The following is a 21,235-nucleotide window of genomic DNA, read 5'->3' on the forward strand; positions in this document are numbered from 1 at the left end:
GCCAGAAATCATTACTGCTGTTAACTTTTACTTATAAATGTAAGATGGGCTTTTGGTGGCATTTTGAAGAGTCGTGATAGGTGGCAAAAAGTAAGTATTCCATGTGTGCCTACTTAATTCTCCAGATCTCTATGCTTTATTTCTCTGGGGAGAACAAGAAAAGGTTTCTTTTTCCTTTACCCTCAAAATTTCCAAAAGGTCACCAGATAAAACTTTCAAAAGAATTACTTAGAAGCCCCATCCTTCTCCCTTTTGAGAACATTCTGACTAGCATAGGAACGAATCCCTTTCACGTTTAGTGTATTAATAAAGTCATTTACCTCTAATATGTAGGCCCTGACCTGTCCCAGATGATGCAGAAGGTATTAGCAGAATACGATATATATTTATACAACTGAAAGCCCAAGCTTTAAAGAGCTGTCACCTGACAAAATTAATAAATGAAAAGAATCACATGAAGTCCCGTGTTGCCATCGAGACCATCAGAGCATGCTCACGGTCATCACAGGACCACGCTACGGTGACAGTACTGACATCTCTGAGACCAGCGTGTCTCCTGTGCTAGCCGATTACTGCTTCCTACAATTTTTTGTAAGTATCATTTCCTCAAGTGAAAACGTATTTTAAACTAGATCCCACTGTCTAGATGCTTTCTGTGTTTAGGCACTCAGAGAAACAACTATCCACTGAGCGGTGTAACGTAAACTCCGAACTGCACTCTTCCTCCTCGTTTGGGTGCCCGTTCCAATAGCACTCCACCTCCTACACCATGTTTCCCCGTATAGACAGGTACGGACACTGCAGTGCTTTACCCAAAACCCTAATGACTGGTCCGATACGGTTTTTCAGCTTCTGCCATTTTCTGTTTGTTTTTTTTTTAAATAGGCTCCACGTGGAGCCCAATGTAGGGCTTGAACTCACAACCCTGAGATCAAGACCTGAGCTGAGATCAAGAGTAGGACACTTAACCAACTGAGCCATCCAGGTGCCCCAGGCTTCTGCCATTTTCTTTTCGTTTTGCTGCCACTGTGTTTTATGTGTCTTTTAATTAGAAAATCCGCCATACACTTATTGCCTTCTTCTGAAAATAAGATTAAGATCTACCGCCTTCCTTTAGAAAATGCTGTAAAAAAAGGACTTCTGATCTCTTGACACTGAATTTAAAAATTCTTCGAGAGCCTTAGAATTTGAACGTTCAAATAATAAATAACTTTCTTAGTCCACGAATATGAATGAAAAGGAAACATTTCTTATAGCATACCTAATTCAAATTAAGGGGCAGGAAAAAAGACAATCGTGGGTCAGAAAGCCTTGCTCTAAACAATGAAATGATGAGGCCATTAAAGAGTATTTAACGTAACAGTTTTCTTTAATCAACAATCCCATAAAAATCTATGCACCTACCTGGTAACAGTGAAAACATGTGCTAAACGCTAGAGCTCTCTTATAGGAAGAGCTAGGAGTGTTACCTAAGGCAGCGACTAAGAGTTGCACATGAAAAAGAAAGAGCAATAAAAAGACGGACATCCTGAGGTGAATGACTTCCTATCAATAACCAACCAACATTGCAACAGCAAAAACCAGAATGCACTGATAATTACTACAGTGCGTGAGTTAACCAACCTCCCTGGTCCCGCGCAATGAGCTCACAGAAGTCAGGATGTGCACAGGCTGTATCCTTCGCTGTTTCCATTCTTGGTTTAAGATTTCCGTTCTTTCCAAAATTTTCTGACGATTGGAACTAAACATACTCTTTAAAAAAAATGAAGGAGAGGAGAAGAGAAATTGTTCATTGTTAGAAAATTCATAGTATCTCTGACGCAGGTTAAAATCTAGTGATTTCTCAAAAATATCAGGAGCATTCCTTCAAACACATACAGATTTTACACTAAACTGTAGTTTCCCACATTCCAATAACACAAAAGTACCACACTTATTATTTTAGTAAGAGTGGGCGGGGAACAGAAAAATCATCCCATCCTTCCTTTGTTAACATCATATAAAAACAAAATCACAATGACTTTAGAAACATAAAACCCTGAAACACATTCCTTTATATTTGGGTCCCGAATCTGCACGTGCAATACAAAGGATACACTAAAAGGACAGTGATTTCGAAGCAGATTGACCAGCCATTAGATCACCATCTTTCCACTCTTGTTACTGTGCCTGGGACCATCTTTAAGTTAATTAAGACAGATCAAGGCTGTGGGTTTCCCAGCCTTCATTTATCTTACTATAACTATGACCTTGGCTGAAAATGGACCCTTGCAAATTGAAACTTATCTTTGGGGGGAGGGGGCGATCCTTAACCGCGGTGCGCACCACAGAAGATAAAGCTGTACCTTCACTTCGTCAGCCCGCCTGAACCGCTTGAGCTGCCGCAGCCGCATGTACTCTGATTTTACACGCTTGCGCCAACAAACCGGTCCCTTCTCAGATTTCTTCCCAGTCTGGCCCATGATTATTCTAAAAGCAATGGTTTCATATTAAAATCACTAATCTAACCAGCCTGAATATGATCACTTGTGTTTTCATCCCCAGCAAACGAACGATCAACAAAATAAACAGTACGTGACAGCGGTGACACGCGAGAAGGGTGCTCCCTGGGGCTGCAGGGCTACACCCTTAAAACAGTTCATTCTCCATGTACGTTCTGATTGCATACACCTTTTTTTTTTTTTTTGAAGATTTTATTTATTTATTTGGCAGAGAGAAAGAGACAGCCAGCGAGAGAGGGAACACAAGCAGGGGGAGTGGGAGAGGAAGAAGCAGGCTCCCAGCGGAGCAGGGAGCCCAATGCGAGGCTCGATCCCAGGACTCCGGGATCACGCCCTGAGCCGAAGGCAGACGCTTAATGACTGAGCCACCCAGGCGCCCCTGACTGCATACCACTTTTAAAAGGTATTTTTACTGACAAAGGTTCTCTACTCCTAAATAGCAGCCGTCTTACAGAAACGTGATCCCGTTACAGAAATGAAGCATACTACGCTAAGTTACTAAGCTAGTTTTTAGTCCATGAGGCACGCTTCCAGAGGAAAACAATGTAGACACGTTACTCTAAGTCTTTCATCATTAAGTCAGCAGGTACAGGCATAAATAACACAAGTGAAAAAGAGAAATCTGAAATAGAAAAATTTACATCCAGCACTAACAGTAGAAAAGATACAGTACAACGTACAACAAATGTACAAATGAAAGTAGTCCGCTGCACACACTTTTTAACCGTGCTTCTCGCCGTAAACCCGGAGAAAAGTCTGTACTTCTGCCTCTTCTTGTGCCACCTTCACTCGCATGAGGGGTTTCTCTGCTAGCAAACCAAAAATGGAGCAAATGCCACGTAAATTCTTCTGCCTTATCTTCACAGTTGCAGGCTCTAGGAACAAATTATGCTTAAATGCGGTAACAGCCTATAGTCCCCCATGTGCCTAAGTCATACTAGAGCCCCCATTTTAAGTCTAAACAAGTGTCCTCTTCTAGACCATTTGCTTCTCAAAGTATTAAAATCATACTTGTACCTTCAAAAGATTAGGACATTTCTCTGTCAGACGGTGCAAAGGTGCCACATTAAGGATGTTTGCTTTAATTTATCTAAGAGCAGAAGAAAGCCAGAATATTTTAGATAAAAGGGAAGGGGGAGACTGACGTTCTGGAAAGAGCCGCTGAGCAGCAGAGGGGGTTAGACAGGGCCGCGGTACAGTCTTTGCACGAGAGAGGAGGGTAGCTTCTCCCACCACACTGGTGATAAGAGGAAAGTAAAGGAATTCAAGTCACTTAAGAGGAAACTTGGTGATGACTTAAATATGGGAGCGGATGATGTTCTGGCTTGAACGTAACTGAGTAGAGCTTCAATTACCTGTCCACAGAAAACCCTCGGGCACGGAGAAATCGCCTAAGGAGACAAGATTTAGAGGAAGACAGCCTATAGGTCAGTGGGTAACCTTCTGTCAGAATACCCACCCACCAATGACAAAGAAAGCAGCCTCGTGGATTACTCAGGCTGAAAGAGGGGCAAGATAAGCACAGGATAAAGGGACTACTAGGAACCAGGCCCCAGGCCCCGAAAGATAAGTGACAAAGATAAATACAAAGATAAATGACACAGAACTTGCCCTTGTGGAGCTTAGGTCCCACCTAACAAGGCTGAAAAGAAGAAAATGCAGTATGAAATATACAGGAAAAAGTCTGGGGGAGGAGGTGGCAAGCAAGGTGACAACTCAACCTTCAAAGTTGAGCTGGACTTCAAAAGGCCAAGAAAGAACAAAAGGGACCCTAAGGTATAAGCAGGGGACAGCTGGATATGGGGCTCTGCCAAGAGGTTAACAAAGATGGACACCAAACTAGCTGAAGACCCCAAATTACAAGCAGTGAGAGAATGAGAAGAATGAAGAGATTTCAGAACCTGAGCTAAGTCAGCTGGATGCGGCCACAGAGATAACTGAAAAGGTTCCAAGTATGACCTCGCCTTTGGGAGCAAAGGTAACAATCCTGAGACCCTAAAAGACTGGACTCAGGAAGATGATGCCATCTTTGAGGCAAAGCACAAAAGTGAAGAAGACGGAAGATGGTGAGGTAGGCCAAAAAGACACCAAAGTCAGGAAAAAAATGGGCTTTATTTAAGAAATAACTGGTAATTGTTTGCTTTCTACCTGCTAGTTAACAGAAGAGTTCAAGTAATTCTATGCAAATTATTTTCAGACATGTAGCACTTCAAAGGCCTAGGAACTAGAAGGGAAAGCCATCAGATAAAAAGGGATTATCTTGCTTCATTAGCTCACAGACTAATCACAACTAGTCCATCTGCTGCCTTGACAAATTCTTGGCCCTCGGAGGTAGGGCCCCTGCACCTGACAGAAGTCGGAGCAGGACTGCGGCACTAACTTTCCACCAGCGTGCGACACAGGTATTACCACAGTTCGCTTCTTTAAGTTGCACGTCTTCTGTGCTGGTGAAGAGGCATCGTTATGTCAGTTAGCATTTCATGTTTTCATACTAGAACTCTCCTTGTGGAGGAGTCTGGAGTCCCTTCCATGGTGTTCCTACCGTTACTAACAACGTCTCTGATGAAGGAGGTCACAACAACACAGTCTCTGACCACAGGTGTAACTGTACACGTGCAAGATCAACAGAACATTCCAAAATTGATTCTGGAACCAACCTCTCTGTAAGACAGCATGTATGGACAGATTTCCATGTTTAGAAATTTCACACAGCTCTTCCACACAAAGAAGTATGTAAGTGAAGACGTTAAGCTATAGGATGATCTGGTAAATATGCACAATAGAGAGGAAATCAGAAAACTTATGGTAAATCACCTATGGAAAACTATCCAAATACAAGGATCACGACTTCTGAATAACAATCTAAGAAACAAACCTAAAAGTGTGCAGACTGTTCTTTGAACACATAGGGATAAACAGTCTGGTCGACTAAAAAGTAATAAAATTTAAGGCACTATTTAGAAGAATGTTTTCCATCAAATAAACCCCTTCCCACTCTCGCATTTACAACATATTAAAATCATATTTTCATGTTTTTCACTCCCATAAATCCCCACTCTAAGTTCTTCAGTAGCAAGAACCATTCTTACTCATTTGTAAACTCTCAGAGCCTGGCTGTGTGCCTGGCAAATACATTTTTTCTTGAAAGAGAGAGAGAAAAAAAGAAAGAGAGAGAGCGAGCGTGCATGTGAGCACTAGTGGGGGCGTGGCAGGGAGAGGCAGAGGAAGAGGGAGAAGCAAACTCCCCGCTGAGCAGGGAGCCTGATGCGGGGCTGGATCCCAGGACCCTGGGATCATGACCTGAGCCAAAGGCGGATGCTTAACCAACAGATTCACCCAGGTGCCCCGGCAAATACATTTTTACAACAAACAAAAACAAAACACGCCTACTAACGAATACCAACGGTGAACTGCTCACAAAGTCTAGCTGTGCCACAAGGTATGAAAAGGAAGGGTGGGGCCTCCCATGTGTGGGCATGGAGAATGAGGGAAATGTACCCCACTACCAAGAAACCCCCAAGCAGCTGAGTCTCAGGGACAATTCAGACCCCATGGTCCAGATGACCTACCAATCAAGAGATCCTGAATATAAAACCTGGAGCTTCTGGAATTTCTTTTTACTAAGGAAGTACTACAGGGGTAACATCAGTACCTCCAAGTGGGTTGCAAACACCCAACACACAGACTCACCGGTTCTAAGCAGGCACTAAGCCTCCAAGGGTCAGCCTGCCCCTCACCCTTGCCGGGGAGCGGCAGCCTCGAGTCAGGTCTTCTGACTCTGCTTTCCACCGTACCACAGCCCCGTAAGTATTAAGTTCTAAACATTCATATACCGGCAGAAAGAAACCTGTATTAAAATAACGTGCCACTAAATGGATGAGGATTTGTGAATATGTCCAATTTTTAAATTTCTCATTCAAAAGATTTGTTTAGTTTCATAGGTAAAACGGCACTAGTAGAATTTTTATCCAGGATGTGAAAAGGACTTCTCTTATTCAAAACAGAGTACAGCTCTAGTCATTAAAACAAGACTCTACCCATACACGGTAAAACCAAAACAACAGGTTTTCTTTAATTCAAAAGACCAACCAGATTATGGCAGGAAACCATCAAAACCTTCAAACAATGCAGTAAAACCTTACAGAATAACACATATATAGGTTAAATAAAATTAAGGAAAATTACACAGTCTACAGTCTATTTTATGAATCAAACCAAACTCTAACAGCCTGACCACCATGCCCTTGTAACCCAGCTTTGCCCCACCAGAGCAGACATGGTGTCGTTTGTGGGGATCCCCCCCGCGCCCCCCACATCAGCTCGCCTTCTCGGGAAACTTCCCACCAACGCTTCTCTGAGGACTACCACCTACATGGCACCAGGGCCCACCGCTCCCTGCCGACAGTCACCAGTACACACTGGATACCATGACCAGACTGGCCTGGTCACAGGGAAAATCTCAGGAGGCTCCCTGCAAAATGAGGACAAGAATGCTCACTCTTTTCCACTACACTCGAACCTGGATATACATTGTGCAAACAATTGCTGGAAGCCAACTCACAAACATGAAAGAAGAGCCTACAAAAAAGTCAATAACAGAAAAAGAAAAAAACACCCAAAGCCAAGAAACGGACTCTAATCACCTCACCGAGCCCTGAACCAGGCGTGCTTTGCCAAACCCAACTCCAGAACTTCAGTTACATGAGCCAAGAAAATCCTTTTTTTTTAAAACCATTTTGGATTAGGTTTTCTTGCCCCATGAAACACAGAGGCGTCTGAGACATATTCTTGGCGTTGAGACTGCATGTACAACAATGCCTGAATTAACAGATGCCGCGTTCTGGGGACCGCTTCCTCACGGTCATGGCGAGGGCATCATCAGAGGGACCAGGTCCAACAGTGCGGCTCGGCTGCCCGCCTGTAAGGAGCTTCCTGCATCCCCTCAGGTTTAGGCAGCCCCAGTGATGTGCCAGGACACAAGTCTCCACCTCTGGGGGACCAGGACACAAAGCCCAAAGAACCAGCTCTCTTCTCTCTCAGGTCCAGCCCGTGAAGGGCCTTTATCTGAGTGGCATCCCTGACCCTCCTTACTCAGTGACCAATGACAAGGAATTTTCAAAAAAGTTCCTATGCATTTTCAGTTCCTTTGATGCTTTTCCTTTGATGATCGTTCTTCATTCCTAAATGATCTGCTGAATCAAGGCACTGGCCATCTATTTACTCTTGCTGGGTTCTGTTTCTACTTGTCTTAAGAAAACTAAATAATAAACTACATGTACTACTTAAGTAACTAAATTAATAGCATTACCTCTGACTCTTTACTGACTACCGGACTCAATAAGGTCAAATACAAACCTAACAAAATTTAAGTAATACGATTGCAATATTCTTGATGTCCCTCCCTAACTAAAACATCTTTTTACTTCACAGTAAAGACCGCCATTAAATTGCCGACTTTGAAAAACTGCCGGTCCTTCAATAGTGTTTATGTTTAAAATGCTCTGAGGGCAGCTGTTCGTCTCATTAAACAATTTCATTTTTTTTCATGCTTTTTTTAAGTTGAGCTCTGTGCCCAACGTGGGGCTCGAACTCATGACCCCGAGATCAAATCTCATGCTCTACTGACTGAGCCAGCCAGGCACCCCAATTTTTTTTTTTTTAACATTCCATTTATTTATTGGACAGAGAGAGAGAGAGAGACACAGCGAGAGAGGGAGCACCAGCAGGGGGAGTGGGAGAGGGAGAAGCAGGCTCCCAATGGAGGAGCCTCACGTGGGACTCGATCCCAGAACGCCAGGATCACACCCTGAGCCAAAGGCAGCCGCTTAACGACTGGGCCACCCATGTACCCCCAGGCACCCCAGTTTTTTTAAAAGATTTATTTATTTATTTATTTATTTATTTATTTATTTATTTATTTTGGGGGGGAGGGGAGAGAGAATCACTGTGAGCCCTGAGGACAGAGCCCGGGGGGGGGGGGGGGGGCCTCAATCCCAGCGCCTTGAGATCATGACCCAAGCCAAAAATCAAGAGCTGGCCCCTTAACCAACTGAGCCACTCAGGAGTCCCCTCATTTATTTTTTAAGTTAAAGTCCATTGCTTTAGGGGCGCCTGGGTGGCACAGCGGTTAAGCGTCTGCCTTCGGCTCAGGGCGTGATCCCGGCGTTGTGGGATCGAGCCCCACATCAGGCTCCTCCGCTATGAGCCTGCTTCTTCCTCTCCCACTCCCCCTGCTTGTATTCCCTCTCTTCCTGGCTGTCTCTATCCTGTCGAATAAATAAATAAAATCTTTAAAAAAAAAAAAAAAAAAGTCCATTGCTTTAATAAACTCAAAAATAAACTGACAGTGATTAAGATTTGTAGGTAAGGAGGGAAAAAAATACAAATTTAGAGAGACATATAAATGTTACCCTTGGCAAGAGATAAAAATTAATTACCTAAGAAGCAGATCTTATGCCTAAGGAGAAATAAAGAAATGCAGCCTGTGAAAAGGAAGACGGAGGGTGAGGGATCCAGGGGCCCAGCCCCACTGCACTGCGGGCTGCCCCAGGGGCCACCTCAGGCGATCACTCGAGTATTAGGTCTCTATGGAATCTGAGGCCAGGCTGTGTTCTAGCTCAGCCAAAGTTGGAACAATTTGAGTAGCAAAATAAGTGACAACAGTATTGTATTATAACTGAATTAACAAAGTAAGTATCCATGAGTCCATGATATAAATAAGTGATTAGTAAGTAAATGGGGGAAGAAGGGACAAATCTTCCTTACGGGGAATTCCAAATAGTAATAACTCCACTCTAACGGAAGAGGTCAAACTCAGGTCCCTTCTCCGTGAGCAGGGGCTGGACTCAGTCACTTCCACAGCAGAGTCTGGCATGGAAAACAGTACTACCCAGCAGAGAAGCCCAGAAGGCACCACCTTCATCCCAAATGATTATGGATAAACCATCAGGGACAAGCCATGTTGCCATTGTATACCCCCTAACATGATGTGATAAGGAGGACATTTCACCTCTGTGGTATTCTTCCCCCAAACCTCATAACACATAATCTCAGTCTTAGCGCACAAAAATATCAGATAAACCCAAACGGAAGGACGTTTCTACAAAATACCTGACCAATATTCCTCAAAACTATCAAAAGATCATGAAAACAAGGAGAGACTGAAGAACCATCACAGGGCTGAAGGCCTAAGGAGATAAGCAAATGCTGTGTGGTGCCCTGACCTGGATCCCAGTACAGAAAAAGGACATCAGTGGAAAAACTGGTAAAATCCAAAGAAAGTCTCTAGTTCAATTAACAGTAATATCCTGATGTTGGTTTCTACATTTTGACAAATGTACCAGGGTTACAGAAATCTAAACTTATTCCAAAATAAAGTTTAAAAGAAAAAAGAGAGACAGAGAGAGAGAATTAAGTCATACAACAATTCAATGTAAAAACATTCACTTTAAAATGACATCCACTTTTGGGGCACCTGGCGGGCTCCACTGGTGGAGCATGTGACTCCCAAACTCAGGGTTGTAAGTTTGGGCCCCAAGCTGAGTGTAGAGATTACTTAAGAACAAAATCTTTAATTTAAATAAATAAATTTTAAAAATAAATTAATAAAATGACATCCACTTTTTAAAATGATAAACAGAACAAAAACACATAAAAAATGTGAAAATGTGATATAAAATGTTAAACCGGGGAAAAAAAACAAAAAAATGCACCAATGATTAGATATATTTAAAAACATGAAGTTAAGGGGTGCCTGTGTGGAACAGTCAGTCAAGTGGCTCTTGGTTTCAGCTCAGGTCATGACCTCAGGGTCGTGAGATCAAGCCCCAAGTCAGGTTCCACACTCAGCCTGGAGTCTGCTAAAGATGCTTTCTCCCCTTGCCCCTCCCCACTCCAGCACGTGGGCTTGCTCTAAAACAAATAAATCTTAAAAAAAAAAAAGTTAAAAAGAACAAGCAGTAATTAAGGCAGCTGGTACTTTTATAAACCTTAACTTCAAACAAAATTGAGGAGAAAATTTCCACGTATAATTGTACTATTTTAAAACTCAAATAACATTATAACTTGAACAATTTAAAAGGAGGGGAAAAAAACTCCATAAAAGCTTTAAGACGGTGTCTACTTAAAAAGATAATGCACGTTTAGGCTACACTAATAGAAATACAGAATCTGAACCAAGGAAAGTTCTGTGCCCTGATTTCACATGCACTGATCAGAAGAACCAAGAGGATTCCATACAATTCAAATCTACTTTAGTTGTGCTTGAGATGGTCAGAGAAACGTCTCTTTGCCCCAGCTCAGTACAAAGATAGCATTAAGCACATTACACAGAAAAGAGCATTTGAGTTTAGAGTTTGAATAGAGAGAAGTGTTAATATACATTCACTCATTCAACACCTATTTAGTGAACATCCAACACATACCAGGTACTATTATAGAAACTGAAGACTTAGCAGTAAATAAAACAGACAAAAATCCGTAACCCCGTAGAACTTAAAATCAACTTGGATGGAAATGATCAAAAACAAAGTAAAACGTTTAGTATGCAAGACAGTGCTGAGCACTATGAAAGAAACCAAACAGGTAAGTACAGGAAGGCAGGTATGGTAAACTGACAAACAGGAACCTGCGCCGACAGCCATCAGCCCGCTACGCGCGTTGCAAAGCCAAAGGGAGACAGAGATCCCGCCAACCAGCAAACCCAGTAGTTAAATATGCAACACAATATTTTCCAGTAAAAATTCCAAAATAATTGGATTAAACATCTATCCAATGTAGATGTCACCACTCCACAATGCTCCAGTGATCAACACAGCTTGACAAGACAATCAACTGACATTCAAGGACTGCTAGGTGCCACTGTTCAGGTTACCTACTAGGTCTGTTTGTCCTAAAGTTAACATGCCAATTTATAAAATATATTTATGCAAACAGCCATTAGCTGTGTTAGTATTATTAAGCCAAATTAGAGAAACAGATTTATTATAAAACTGGTCCTGAGGCTATGGCATTCTGTTACAAGCTCTCCTGTTGGCTATTCAGCTTTAAACAAACAGCATCATTAAATACGTGTTGCTGATATGACTGTTTAATTTGTAACTGTGCTTTGGTTTTACCATAAGATGATTTTATCTGTACATTTTCAAGGAACATATAAATAAAATTAAAGTCAAGTCAACCCTCGGATTCCATTTAACACTGAAGTTCGAAAAACCTATTAGGAAAAACTGGAGCACTAAAGTGACTCAGGAATAAAGTGAGATGGGCTCTGACTGGGTTGACAGCAACGTGAATGAAGAAAAAAGATACCAAGAGACATTCTAAAGTTAAAAGCCCAAATTAAATCCAAAAATATAAATAATTAAATTAAAAATCCAGATGCACTTATATGAAGAGGGAAAAAAAACATCAAAAGAGGAAGAATTTGGAACTCAGGATGCAAACTGAGATGTTAATTCCTCACATGGCCATTCCTAGCACAGACAAGCAGAATGATGGGCAGTTACAGGAAACACACCATTCTTCTCAAGCATCTGGTCTCAGGACCTCTTTAGTTTATCTGGGCTATAACTATGAGTAGTTAGCATCTTCAAAATTACAACCTGAGAAATTTTTAAAACATAACTCACTTAAAAACAGTAATAGCAAACCTATTACATATTAATAGAAATAACACATTTTAATTTAAAAACTATTTTCCTTTCTAAAAAAAAATCAGCAAGTGGTATTGTTTAACATTTTTGCCAATTTTTTAAATATCTGTCTTAATAGAAGACAGCTGGATCTTATCTGCTTCTGCATTCAATCTATTCCAATATGTTGTTTTGGTTAAAGAATATGAAGAAAATCCATTTCCAAACAGGCATTTAGCTAGAGAATGTTAGAGTATTTGAACAGCCTTTTGAGGTAATTGTGGACCTCATGCTTTGATATTAGACCAAAACTGTTGTATGAAAAAAGTGGCTAGTCGAGCTTGCAGTTCAACCTCCGAAGTGCTTTCCTCAAGACAACACTATTCTTCAATGAGCAGTGGTGGTTTCTTAAGATTAGTTGCATTGTAGAATCTGAAATTATATCAATAAACTTTCTGAACTCTGCTACATTAAAATTCACTGGTCTATTCATTTCAAATGGATCTTTAACCTGTGCATGATTTTATAACATCATCATTTCTCATCTGAAAAATACTGGTCCACTGGGTTATGCAGATTTTCCAGAAATTGACATATTTCCAAAAATCATATCTGGTAAGTCCACTGATCTTATCAGAAAAGTCTTTCGAGTATTCACCGGGAAGCTGTCAAGCTCACGGTGAAAGATGCAAGTCTCCCAAAAATTCTAATTTTCGCTTGAAAGCTCAAACATTCTCATCGGCAACAAATACAGTTGTTGTTTTCCTTAAAGGACAGGCTCCCTTCACTGAAAAATGTTTGCCAAATAGCCGTCTGAAAAATCTTCTTGTCTGTCAACCCCTCTTTCGAGTAAAAATGGTATTCAAGTAGAAACGTTCTCCGTGAAAAAAGCAGCTAGGGCAGCTTGCAACTCAATCACTTAAGTGCTGTTCCTAGAGGCCCATCCTGCTTTGGTGTGTAGCAGAAGCGATTTACACGTGTTCCCATCTCCCAACACAGAACATTTCAAGAGTGTGCACTCAGGATCATGAGTTAATAAAATTAACAATTTTTATTACTTCATCAAGGACATTCTCTAGAACTGGTTTTTGGTGTTTTGTTTTTTGGGTTGTTTTTTTTTTTTAACTCCAAGTGCTACGATGTCAATAGTTTTTACCTACCACTGCTTTTCCACCACTGGTGCATATGTCGATACAAGGAAGGAGGAAAAGAAAGCGCAAATAACATTTTAGTATTATGATAAAGAACCTCACAGACCCTCTGAGGTCCACAGACCAGCCTTGGAGAACAGCCGCCATAAGTGTATCCAGACACCTTATGAATCAAATCATAACAATTCCTGCCTTTTCATTTGCCTCACAAGGCACCTAGAACGGGCAATATATTCAAATTATATACTTCTAAAAGACACATTTATAAGAATGAAGGCCTAGAAATCACCATTCTCGCAACTAAAAAAACAAAAACAAAACAAAGATCCATGTGAAGAATACTTAATGAGGAATACTTAGCCCTGCCAAACTACGGAATATAAATGGTAGTATGCCATACATCTGTGCCAGATCAAGAGACTAATGTCTAACAAAATGCATTTTAAACAAATTGCTTGTCTCCACCCATCTGTCCTATCCTTCACCACCGTAAGAAGGTATCATCAGTGGTCATGGTCACTCTTCTGACTCTCCAGCTACCTAAAACCACCTCATCCTACCAACCAATGCTGCATTTACTCAGACGTATCCCTACCCCCATAAAAGAAAGATAAAATAAAAATCTTGTTCCAGGGACCTTTTCAATTCCTAGAATGCCTCTATTTGTACTTAAAAAGGAGAAAAATGACAAAAATAGATACGCTCACTACTTACTGCCAGCCCCAAGCATTCCACCCAAACCTGCAAAACGCTAGTAGAAGAAACTTCTTAAATTTTGGTTTGAAGGACATGGGAATGCCAGAAATGAGAGGTACTATCAACCAGAATTTATGGAGCATTCTGAAAATGCTAAATCCTGTAATGCAACAGGCATTCCGGTGCCTGAACTTCAGCAGGCCACTTGCACGTGCAACCACAGCTGAGCAAGTGTCATGAACAGTGTTTATGCGAAAGAGTCTTCAGAAAACAGATGAGCCAGTGACTAGTGATCAGAAGAAATAAGGGGGAAAATACAGATCTTATTTGTAGCCTTGGGTTAAGTAGTACTAAAAAAGGCACAGTACTGTGAAAAGGCACAGGAAAATTGCAGTGACATGGCAATCTTAGCTGAACAGAAAACACTGACTTGATTGTCACAGAGAAAGTGAGGAGACTGCACTAATGCATTTCCCACAAGAATAAGATCACTCTCCTCCTTCCAGCAGAAGAGTAAACTAAACTCTAAGTTCAACATGGAGTACACAGACCAGCATTCCTGTGTTTATCTGAAACACAATCAGTTTACAAAGACATGTCTTAGAAAAGAAACGGAGATCCAAATTTAAACCAATTGGAGAGGGCGCCTGGCTAGCTCCGTTGGTGGAGTGTGCGACTCTTGATCTTGGAGTCTTGAGTTCGAGCCCTATGCTGGGTGCAAAGATTACTTTTTAAAAGTTTCACAAATTTAAACCAACTGGAAAACTGAACTATCATAAACGTTGTCAAGAATTTGCTTCAGGGGCGCCTGGGTGGCTCAGTCAGTCGAGCATCTGCCTTCAGCTCAGGTCATGATCCCAGGGTCCTGGGATCGAGCCCTCATGGGGCTCTCTGCTCAGCTGCGAGTCTGCTTCTCCCTCTCCCTCTGTGATCGCTTTCACTCTCTCTCAAATAAATAAATAAAATCTTTAAAAAGATTTAAATTAAATAACTTTATTTTAAAAAGAAAGAAAGAATTTGCTTCAACAGGGGCACCTGGGTGGCGCAGGCGGTTGAGCCTGACTCTTGGTTTTGGCTCAGGTTGTGACCACAGGGTCGTGAGACCCAACCCCACATGGGGCTCTGCACTGAGCGCTGCTTCAGATTCTCTCTCTCCCTCTGCCCCTCCTGCTAGTGCTCTCTCTAAAATAAATATATCTTTAAAAAAGAAAAAAAAATTGCTTCAACAATAGAACAGATTAAACTGACATTTAGCAATAGAAGTTTTCTTTGAAAATACACTAAATCTATTTTATGAGCTAAATCCTATCCTTTCGTTGGGTACGTACTCAGTTTACCAAAATACTGCTGGAGGGAAATGAAAGGCAAAATTATGGCTCAAGAACTAAAACTATGATACACAACTCGTGATTCAAAGACAACACAAGATACGAATTATTCACCACTAGTTGGTACAAGCAAAAATGTAGGTAAATCTGATGCCAGATGCTCTTCCCTCCAGGAAGTCGGTTTTAAATCTTACACCTCTGATAAGCCAATATCTAACACAAATTTAACAACACACGCTGTCACAAAATTTTAAGAGAAACTCAATTCAGGTAAATACAAGGAGATAGGGGACAGGAATCTGCTGTTCCCAGAGCCCACTCCACGTGTTTGGCCACTCAATGATTCTAGTGCTGAAGGGTAAGTATTTTTCAGGTGGCATTGGCCCAAAAGTGTAAACCAACAACTCTGTGCTCAAAAAAAAAAAAAAAAAAAAAAAAAAAAGATGTATTCCTCATAGTAGAGAGATGGGCTGGTTTGGGGCCTAAAGAGAAGTATTTATGATATGGAATCTTCCTAGACTTTTCATGGATTACCCTGCTGACATACTATTGCTGCCTTGCACACTGTCCTTAGGTCCTAGCCCCCAAATAAGATGCAGTTCCCTCTGCATTCTGAAGACAGAATTAAAAAAAAAAAAAAAAAAAAAAAAAAAAGGAAGAAAAGAAAAAAAGAAAAAAAGAAAAAGGACTGGGTAGTTCAAACTACTAAGCCCAAAGCATTTACAGAACGTCTCAGAATGTCCAGGCATCCTACAACCAATACCATTCTCTGCTAGTTTCAGCATCTGAGTTTAGCATACACAACAGGGGGGTAAAAATGTCTGCCAGCGCCATTTCTGTAATCTGTGGACTCTAACAGAACTCTTCACTAGTGAGACCCTTCAGAAACTCCTCTGGCTCATCTCAGCCCTGAAGTGCATCTTCTTGCTAAAAACAGTAATAGTTTGGGGACAAGATGGAAGGAGGTAGGGACAGTTATGAGCTACAAGCGTTTTCATGATTTTCCTATTTGTGAGGTTTATCAAGAATATAAATACACTGCTGAGGTACTGGAAAACTTCAAACCTTTCAGTATTATTTACAATCAATGGTATTTTTCAGTATTTGTTTTACCAAATGTATTGTCTACCAAATTTTTTATTAGTATAACATCGCTTATCACTAATAGTTAAAACCCTGGGAAACCTCTTTTTCAGCCTCCAAATACCTATGGAAATGCTATAACGAATTCACCAACCGCAGGGAAACCAGTTATATAATCCCTACAGTTATCGCTCTGAAATTTCCACACCAATATGAAGGCTTTTAGGCAGGAAAAAAGCCTTCATCCCAGCACTTCCATGTGGGAAAGGAGAATGAGAAGGCTAGGATGAGTGCCCAGCATTTGGGACTCTTAGACGCTGGGGCTAGAAAAGAAAGGATTTTTGTTTGGTAGTCCAGCTTTAACCACTGATATTTTCACTAGTACAGAATGTCTCCTCATAGAGGGTAAGAAGGAGAACATCTCACCCTTCATCTGAATAGTCCTAATGGGTGAAGACCTAGGCAACCAATAGTTTGAAGATGTTTTCTTTTCCAGACAATGTCAATGTTAGATACAGCTGGCTGTTCGGTTGCATGCTGTCAGCGGGTAACTAGTGACAAACGGTCAAGAAACTATTTTATTTCTTTAAATACAAGACTGGGGCGCCTGGGTAGCACAGTCGTTAAGCATCTGCCTTGGGCTCAGGGCGTGATCCCAGCGATCTGGGATCGAGTCCCACATCGGGCTCCTCCGCTGGGAGACTGCTTCTTCCTTTCCCACTCTCCCTGCTTGTGTTCCCTCTCTCGCTGGCTGGCTCTCTGTCACATAAATAAATAAAAAATAAAAAATCTTTTAAAAAAAAATTTTAAAAAAATACAAGACTAAATTCTATTAAGAAAAATCGGAAAATAACTTTGAACTTGCCAATGCAGATACGCATAAAGAGAAACTACTTTCATTTACATTACACGCAGTACTCCCTGAACAGTACTCTGCTACTGACACTTCTGGTCACCAAATGTGTGGCAGCACCAACTGAGTGTCCTACAATTTGACTCACTTCTGACACTATCTACCTGGACAAAGCATCAGACTCCACAGGGTATGGGCTCAGTCCCACAAGACTTGTCTCACCCAACTACGGATGCCAACTGCCAAGTTCAGATTGTCACTTGGGCTCCTTACCCGCCAGCTCCAGACCAGGTTCCCATGATCCCCTCCTTGGGTTCAATTAACTTGCTAGAACAGCTCACAGAACTCAGGAAAACAGGTTCTTTACTAAATTAGCAGTCTGTTATAAAAGGATATAACTCGGGAACAGCCAGATGGAAGAGACGCTCAGGGTGAGGTATGTGGGAAGGGTGCGGGGCTTCCAGGCTCTCTCCGGGGGGGGGGGGGGGGGGGGGGGACGGACCTCTCCCAGCAGTTCTACAGGTCCACCCAACCCAGCTCTTCCAACCCTGTCTTTTTGGGTTTCTATGGAGGCTTCATGACGTAAGCACGATTCATTAAATCTTTGGCTGTTGGTGACTGAACACAATCTCCAGCCCCACTCCCACCCCAGGGGTGGGAAGAATGGAGGGTCTAAAAGTTCCAATCCTTCCAACCACATGGTTAGCTCCCCCGGCAACCACTCCCATCTTTAGATGCTTTCCACGAGTCATCTCATTTGCACAAACTCAGGTACTGTTGAAAGGGGTGTGTTATGAATATCAAGACACCTTTATCGCTCTTATCACTTAGGAAATTCCAAGGGTTTGGGGGGGTTCTGTGCCAGAAACAGGATAAACTTGTTATAAATCAGAATATCCCAATCTGATTGTTTACAGAGCTAGTTTAGTCAGATCCATAACAGTCCTACAAAGCTTTTAGGTGCTATTATGCCTATAATGCAGAGACAAAAAAAGAAAAAAAATTGGCTTTTAATCAGCATTACAGGTTTTATGGATTAATTGATAAAAAGAATTTCAGAGAAATGCATACAATGAAACAACTCAATTAAATGCCAGCTAGGGGAGATCACAATTACCTGTGGTGCTGACGTGAACTCCAGTCCAGTATTCCTCAAACTCTGAAGAGGAACAACTCTAAGTGGCTAACAGAAACCAAGCACCTTGAATCCCAGTATTTGAGCTAGAAAGGACCCTAGAGGTAGCAAAAGCCTCTAAGGGACTTGGGTACTACTGGCTGCGTGAACCTAGGCAAGTTACTTACCTTCATGAAGTTCCTATTTATCTGCAAAAGAGATCTCTTTGAAAGCACGCGGTAAATCCTCAATAATCACAAGGTGTGCGCTTGTTCATCTCCTTCACTCTGCAACGAAGATGAAATCTACAAAAGCTACTTGCTATGGAAATACAAATAGTTTAATGGCAGAGTCTAGCCTAGAGCCTAGGCTCTTTTCAGGATACCCAGCTGCCAGTGGAAGGTGCCCTTTAAGAGTATCTTCTTTACAGCCTAACTTCGAGCTCTGTATTTCAGGCAAATATCCTCCAAAGGCAAAATTACTTACAGCCCAAAGTGGGACAGCAACTCATCATTTCCTTCCTAGCCTGTTCAAGCAACATTTCTACCATTTAGAAGTCCTTCTTGATTACTCTCGAAGGGCATTTCCCAACCTTTTCTAACCCAAAAACACTTTTCATGGTAACATATCTCATAGTACCCACTAGGGTTTGTTGTTTTTTTTTTTAACAATTTTGCAAATTTTGTTTGTACTATTAAATAATTTGAATATGGAAACATTTTAGATCAAGATTTTATAAATAAGGATACTCACACTGCAGCTTTTTCCATCTAATAATATGATAGATCAGTATAATGGTGAAAAAATTAAAGTTCATTTCAATAGAATCTTTAAAATATTCACAAGACAGATATTTTTCCCATTTAGCAAATAATATGTGGTGCTTATTATCAAATAATTAATATGCATGATTTTCAACAAGTTTCAAAAATGAAATGTTTCGTTTAGAGACTCCATGTTTATTAAGCACAGGGCAGGTTTCTCCAACAGTCATCAGTTCTATTATTTGTAGGCACAGGGTAGGCACTCATGCATCTACAAATAAAATACAGTGACAGTTCACTATTAGGTTTTGGCACTGAAAATATACAAAGCTCCTTTAATGACTGAAACTTTCAACTGTTTAAAGAAAAATCGTCCAATTTTCTTAAATTTGGGGGGTTTGCTTACAAAGCACTTCTTAGATGGTCTTCAGTATCAAAAACCAAGGTACTAAAACAGACAAAATAGACATGTTTTGTCCTTCTGACATGTTTTTAAAACTTACTAGACATTTTGATATATGAATTTAACTCACATGCAAGTGAGGGATAAAGATCATCCTGAGACAAATTTGCACAATTACTATTTTACACTCCTCACTTTTTTCCCACAGTTTCTCAACCTTTTTGACCTTAACCAACAGTATCTGAAGGGTATAAATTAATATTTCACAATAGTACCTGACAACAGGTAGCAAAGTTCACTGGGTGATACATAGTATAGCCATGCAAAACCCACTTGGATAGAATCTTGAAGGCTCTGCTTTAGGGGCAGGGGTGCTATTTAAATAATTACGTACTGAGTTGTTCCTAAAGAAGCGATCTCCCAAGTTTTCATGGCTGTGGTCCTAAATCCACTTCAAAAAAATTTTATTTCTATCCACTGTGTACAAAACCCTTTCCTACCTTCACCATGTAGATAAGTAAAATTAAGCTTAAAATGAAAGGGAGAGGAAAACACAAGAGATATATTGAGGTATTTCTTTCTATGCAGGAGATAAGCTGTCTAGTTGGGTTGGGAGAGGGCAAGGGTGTTTTGAGCCAAACAAGCAGAACAGTATCCTGAGATGCTAAAATGGTAGGGAAGACATTCCAGAAAGAGGACAGAGCACAGACTTCCATGTGAAACTTCCTGGAGTCTAGTAAAAAGACCGATCAAGTTCAATAGGGGAAAGGTATAAGAAAACTATCAGAGATCAGACTAATTAGGAGTGTTCGGGCTGTTCTGCAGACTGCCTGGCTTCAGGAGTTTCTTACCTGAATTGACAGCCAGGGGAAGACTGAGTTGGGCAATGGCATGATCACAGGCAGTGGTGTCTCACACCCAATAGAAGCCCAGAGGCTTGCTTTCCCCACCCCTTTTATTAAACAAGGAGGAGGAGAGGTCATGTATTGCTTGTATAATGAAGAAAAACTAAAAATTATTGTGAGGGTAGTTGGGTGTTGAGCAAAAGAAAGAACTGAAACTGCAGAAATAATAGGATGAAGAAATCAAGTATATAACCTCTTAAAAACCATCTGTTTATATAACAAAAAATTTACTTAACTGTCAAAATAAGTAGACCAAGCTTGCAATCTCACCACTTTTACATACCAGATTCTAAGATCAAGGTTACTTTTGATTTACTTTTAATATTCTCACTTATCCCTTAACTCTAATAAATGAAAAGATCTGAATTACCCAAAACTGAAAATTTTAAAAATTACTAAATATTATTACTTTGAAAACAGCTTAATTTAAAAATTCCCAAAGAACAGGGGTGCCTGGGTGGCTCAGGGTCACGGGACAGGGTCCCTCGGGGGGGGGGGGGGGGGCCCTGCTCAGCGGGGAGTCTACTTACCCCTCTGCCTCTGCCCCTCCCCCAGTCATGCTCTCTCCCTCTCTAATAAATAAAATCTTTAAAAACTAAAAATAAAAATTCCCAAAAAACTTAATAAAAACTTTGAATTAAAAAAAAATAATAAAAATTCCCAGGCCACACACCTCATACTATTTGTATGAATAGTAATCTTTTTCACTTCCATGCTTCTGTAAACACATGACACTTTGCTATACTAAGAACTAAATGGCTTGTGGATTAAGAATAAATTCATTTTCACACAATTTAACTGAATT

The 21,235-nt window shown here is 40.9% G+C and overlaps 1 protein-coding gene across 3 annotated transcripts in view; it reads right to left on the reverse strand.

The window, feature by feature from the left end:
* Positions 1-19,131, reverse strand: part of EZH2 (enhancer of zeste 2 polycomb repressive complex 2 subunit) — a 55,949-nt gene extending 36,818 nt beyond the window's left edge. The window contains exons 1-3 of one of the 3 annotated variants that reach the window (XM_057304494.1): positions 18,547-19,131; positions 2,346-2,469; positions 1,651-1,752 (exon numbers count right to left, since the gene is read on the reverse strand). In XM_057304494.1, the coding sequence (XP_057160477.1) occupies positions 1,651-1,752; positions 2,346-2,462 (219 nt within the window). In that variant the 5' untranslated portion in view covers positions 2,463-2,469; positions 18,547-19,131. Of the gene's footprint in view, positions 1-1,623; positions 1,753-2,345; positions 2,470-18,546 lie in introns of those variants that run through there. The other 2 variants (XM_026479105.4, XM_057304493.1) reach the window with 2 other exon arrangements.
* Between the last annotated feature and the right edge of the window lie 2,104 nt (positions 19,132-21,235).

The sequence above is a fragment of the Ursus arctos genome, unplaced genomic scaffold, assembly GCF_023065955.2.
Source record: "Ursus arctos isolate Adak ecotype North America unplaced genomic scaffold, UrsArc2.0 scaffold_3, whole genome shotgun sequence".
Classification (NCBI taxonomy): domain Eukaryota; kingdom Metazoa; phylum Chordata; class Mammalia; order Carnivora; family Ursidae; genus Ursus; species Ursus arctos.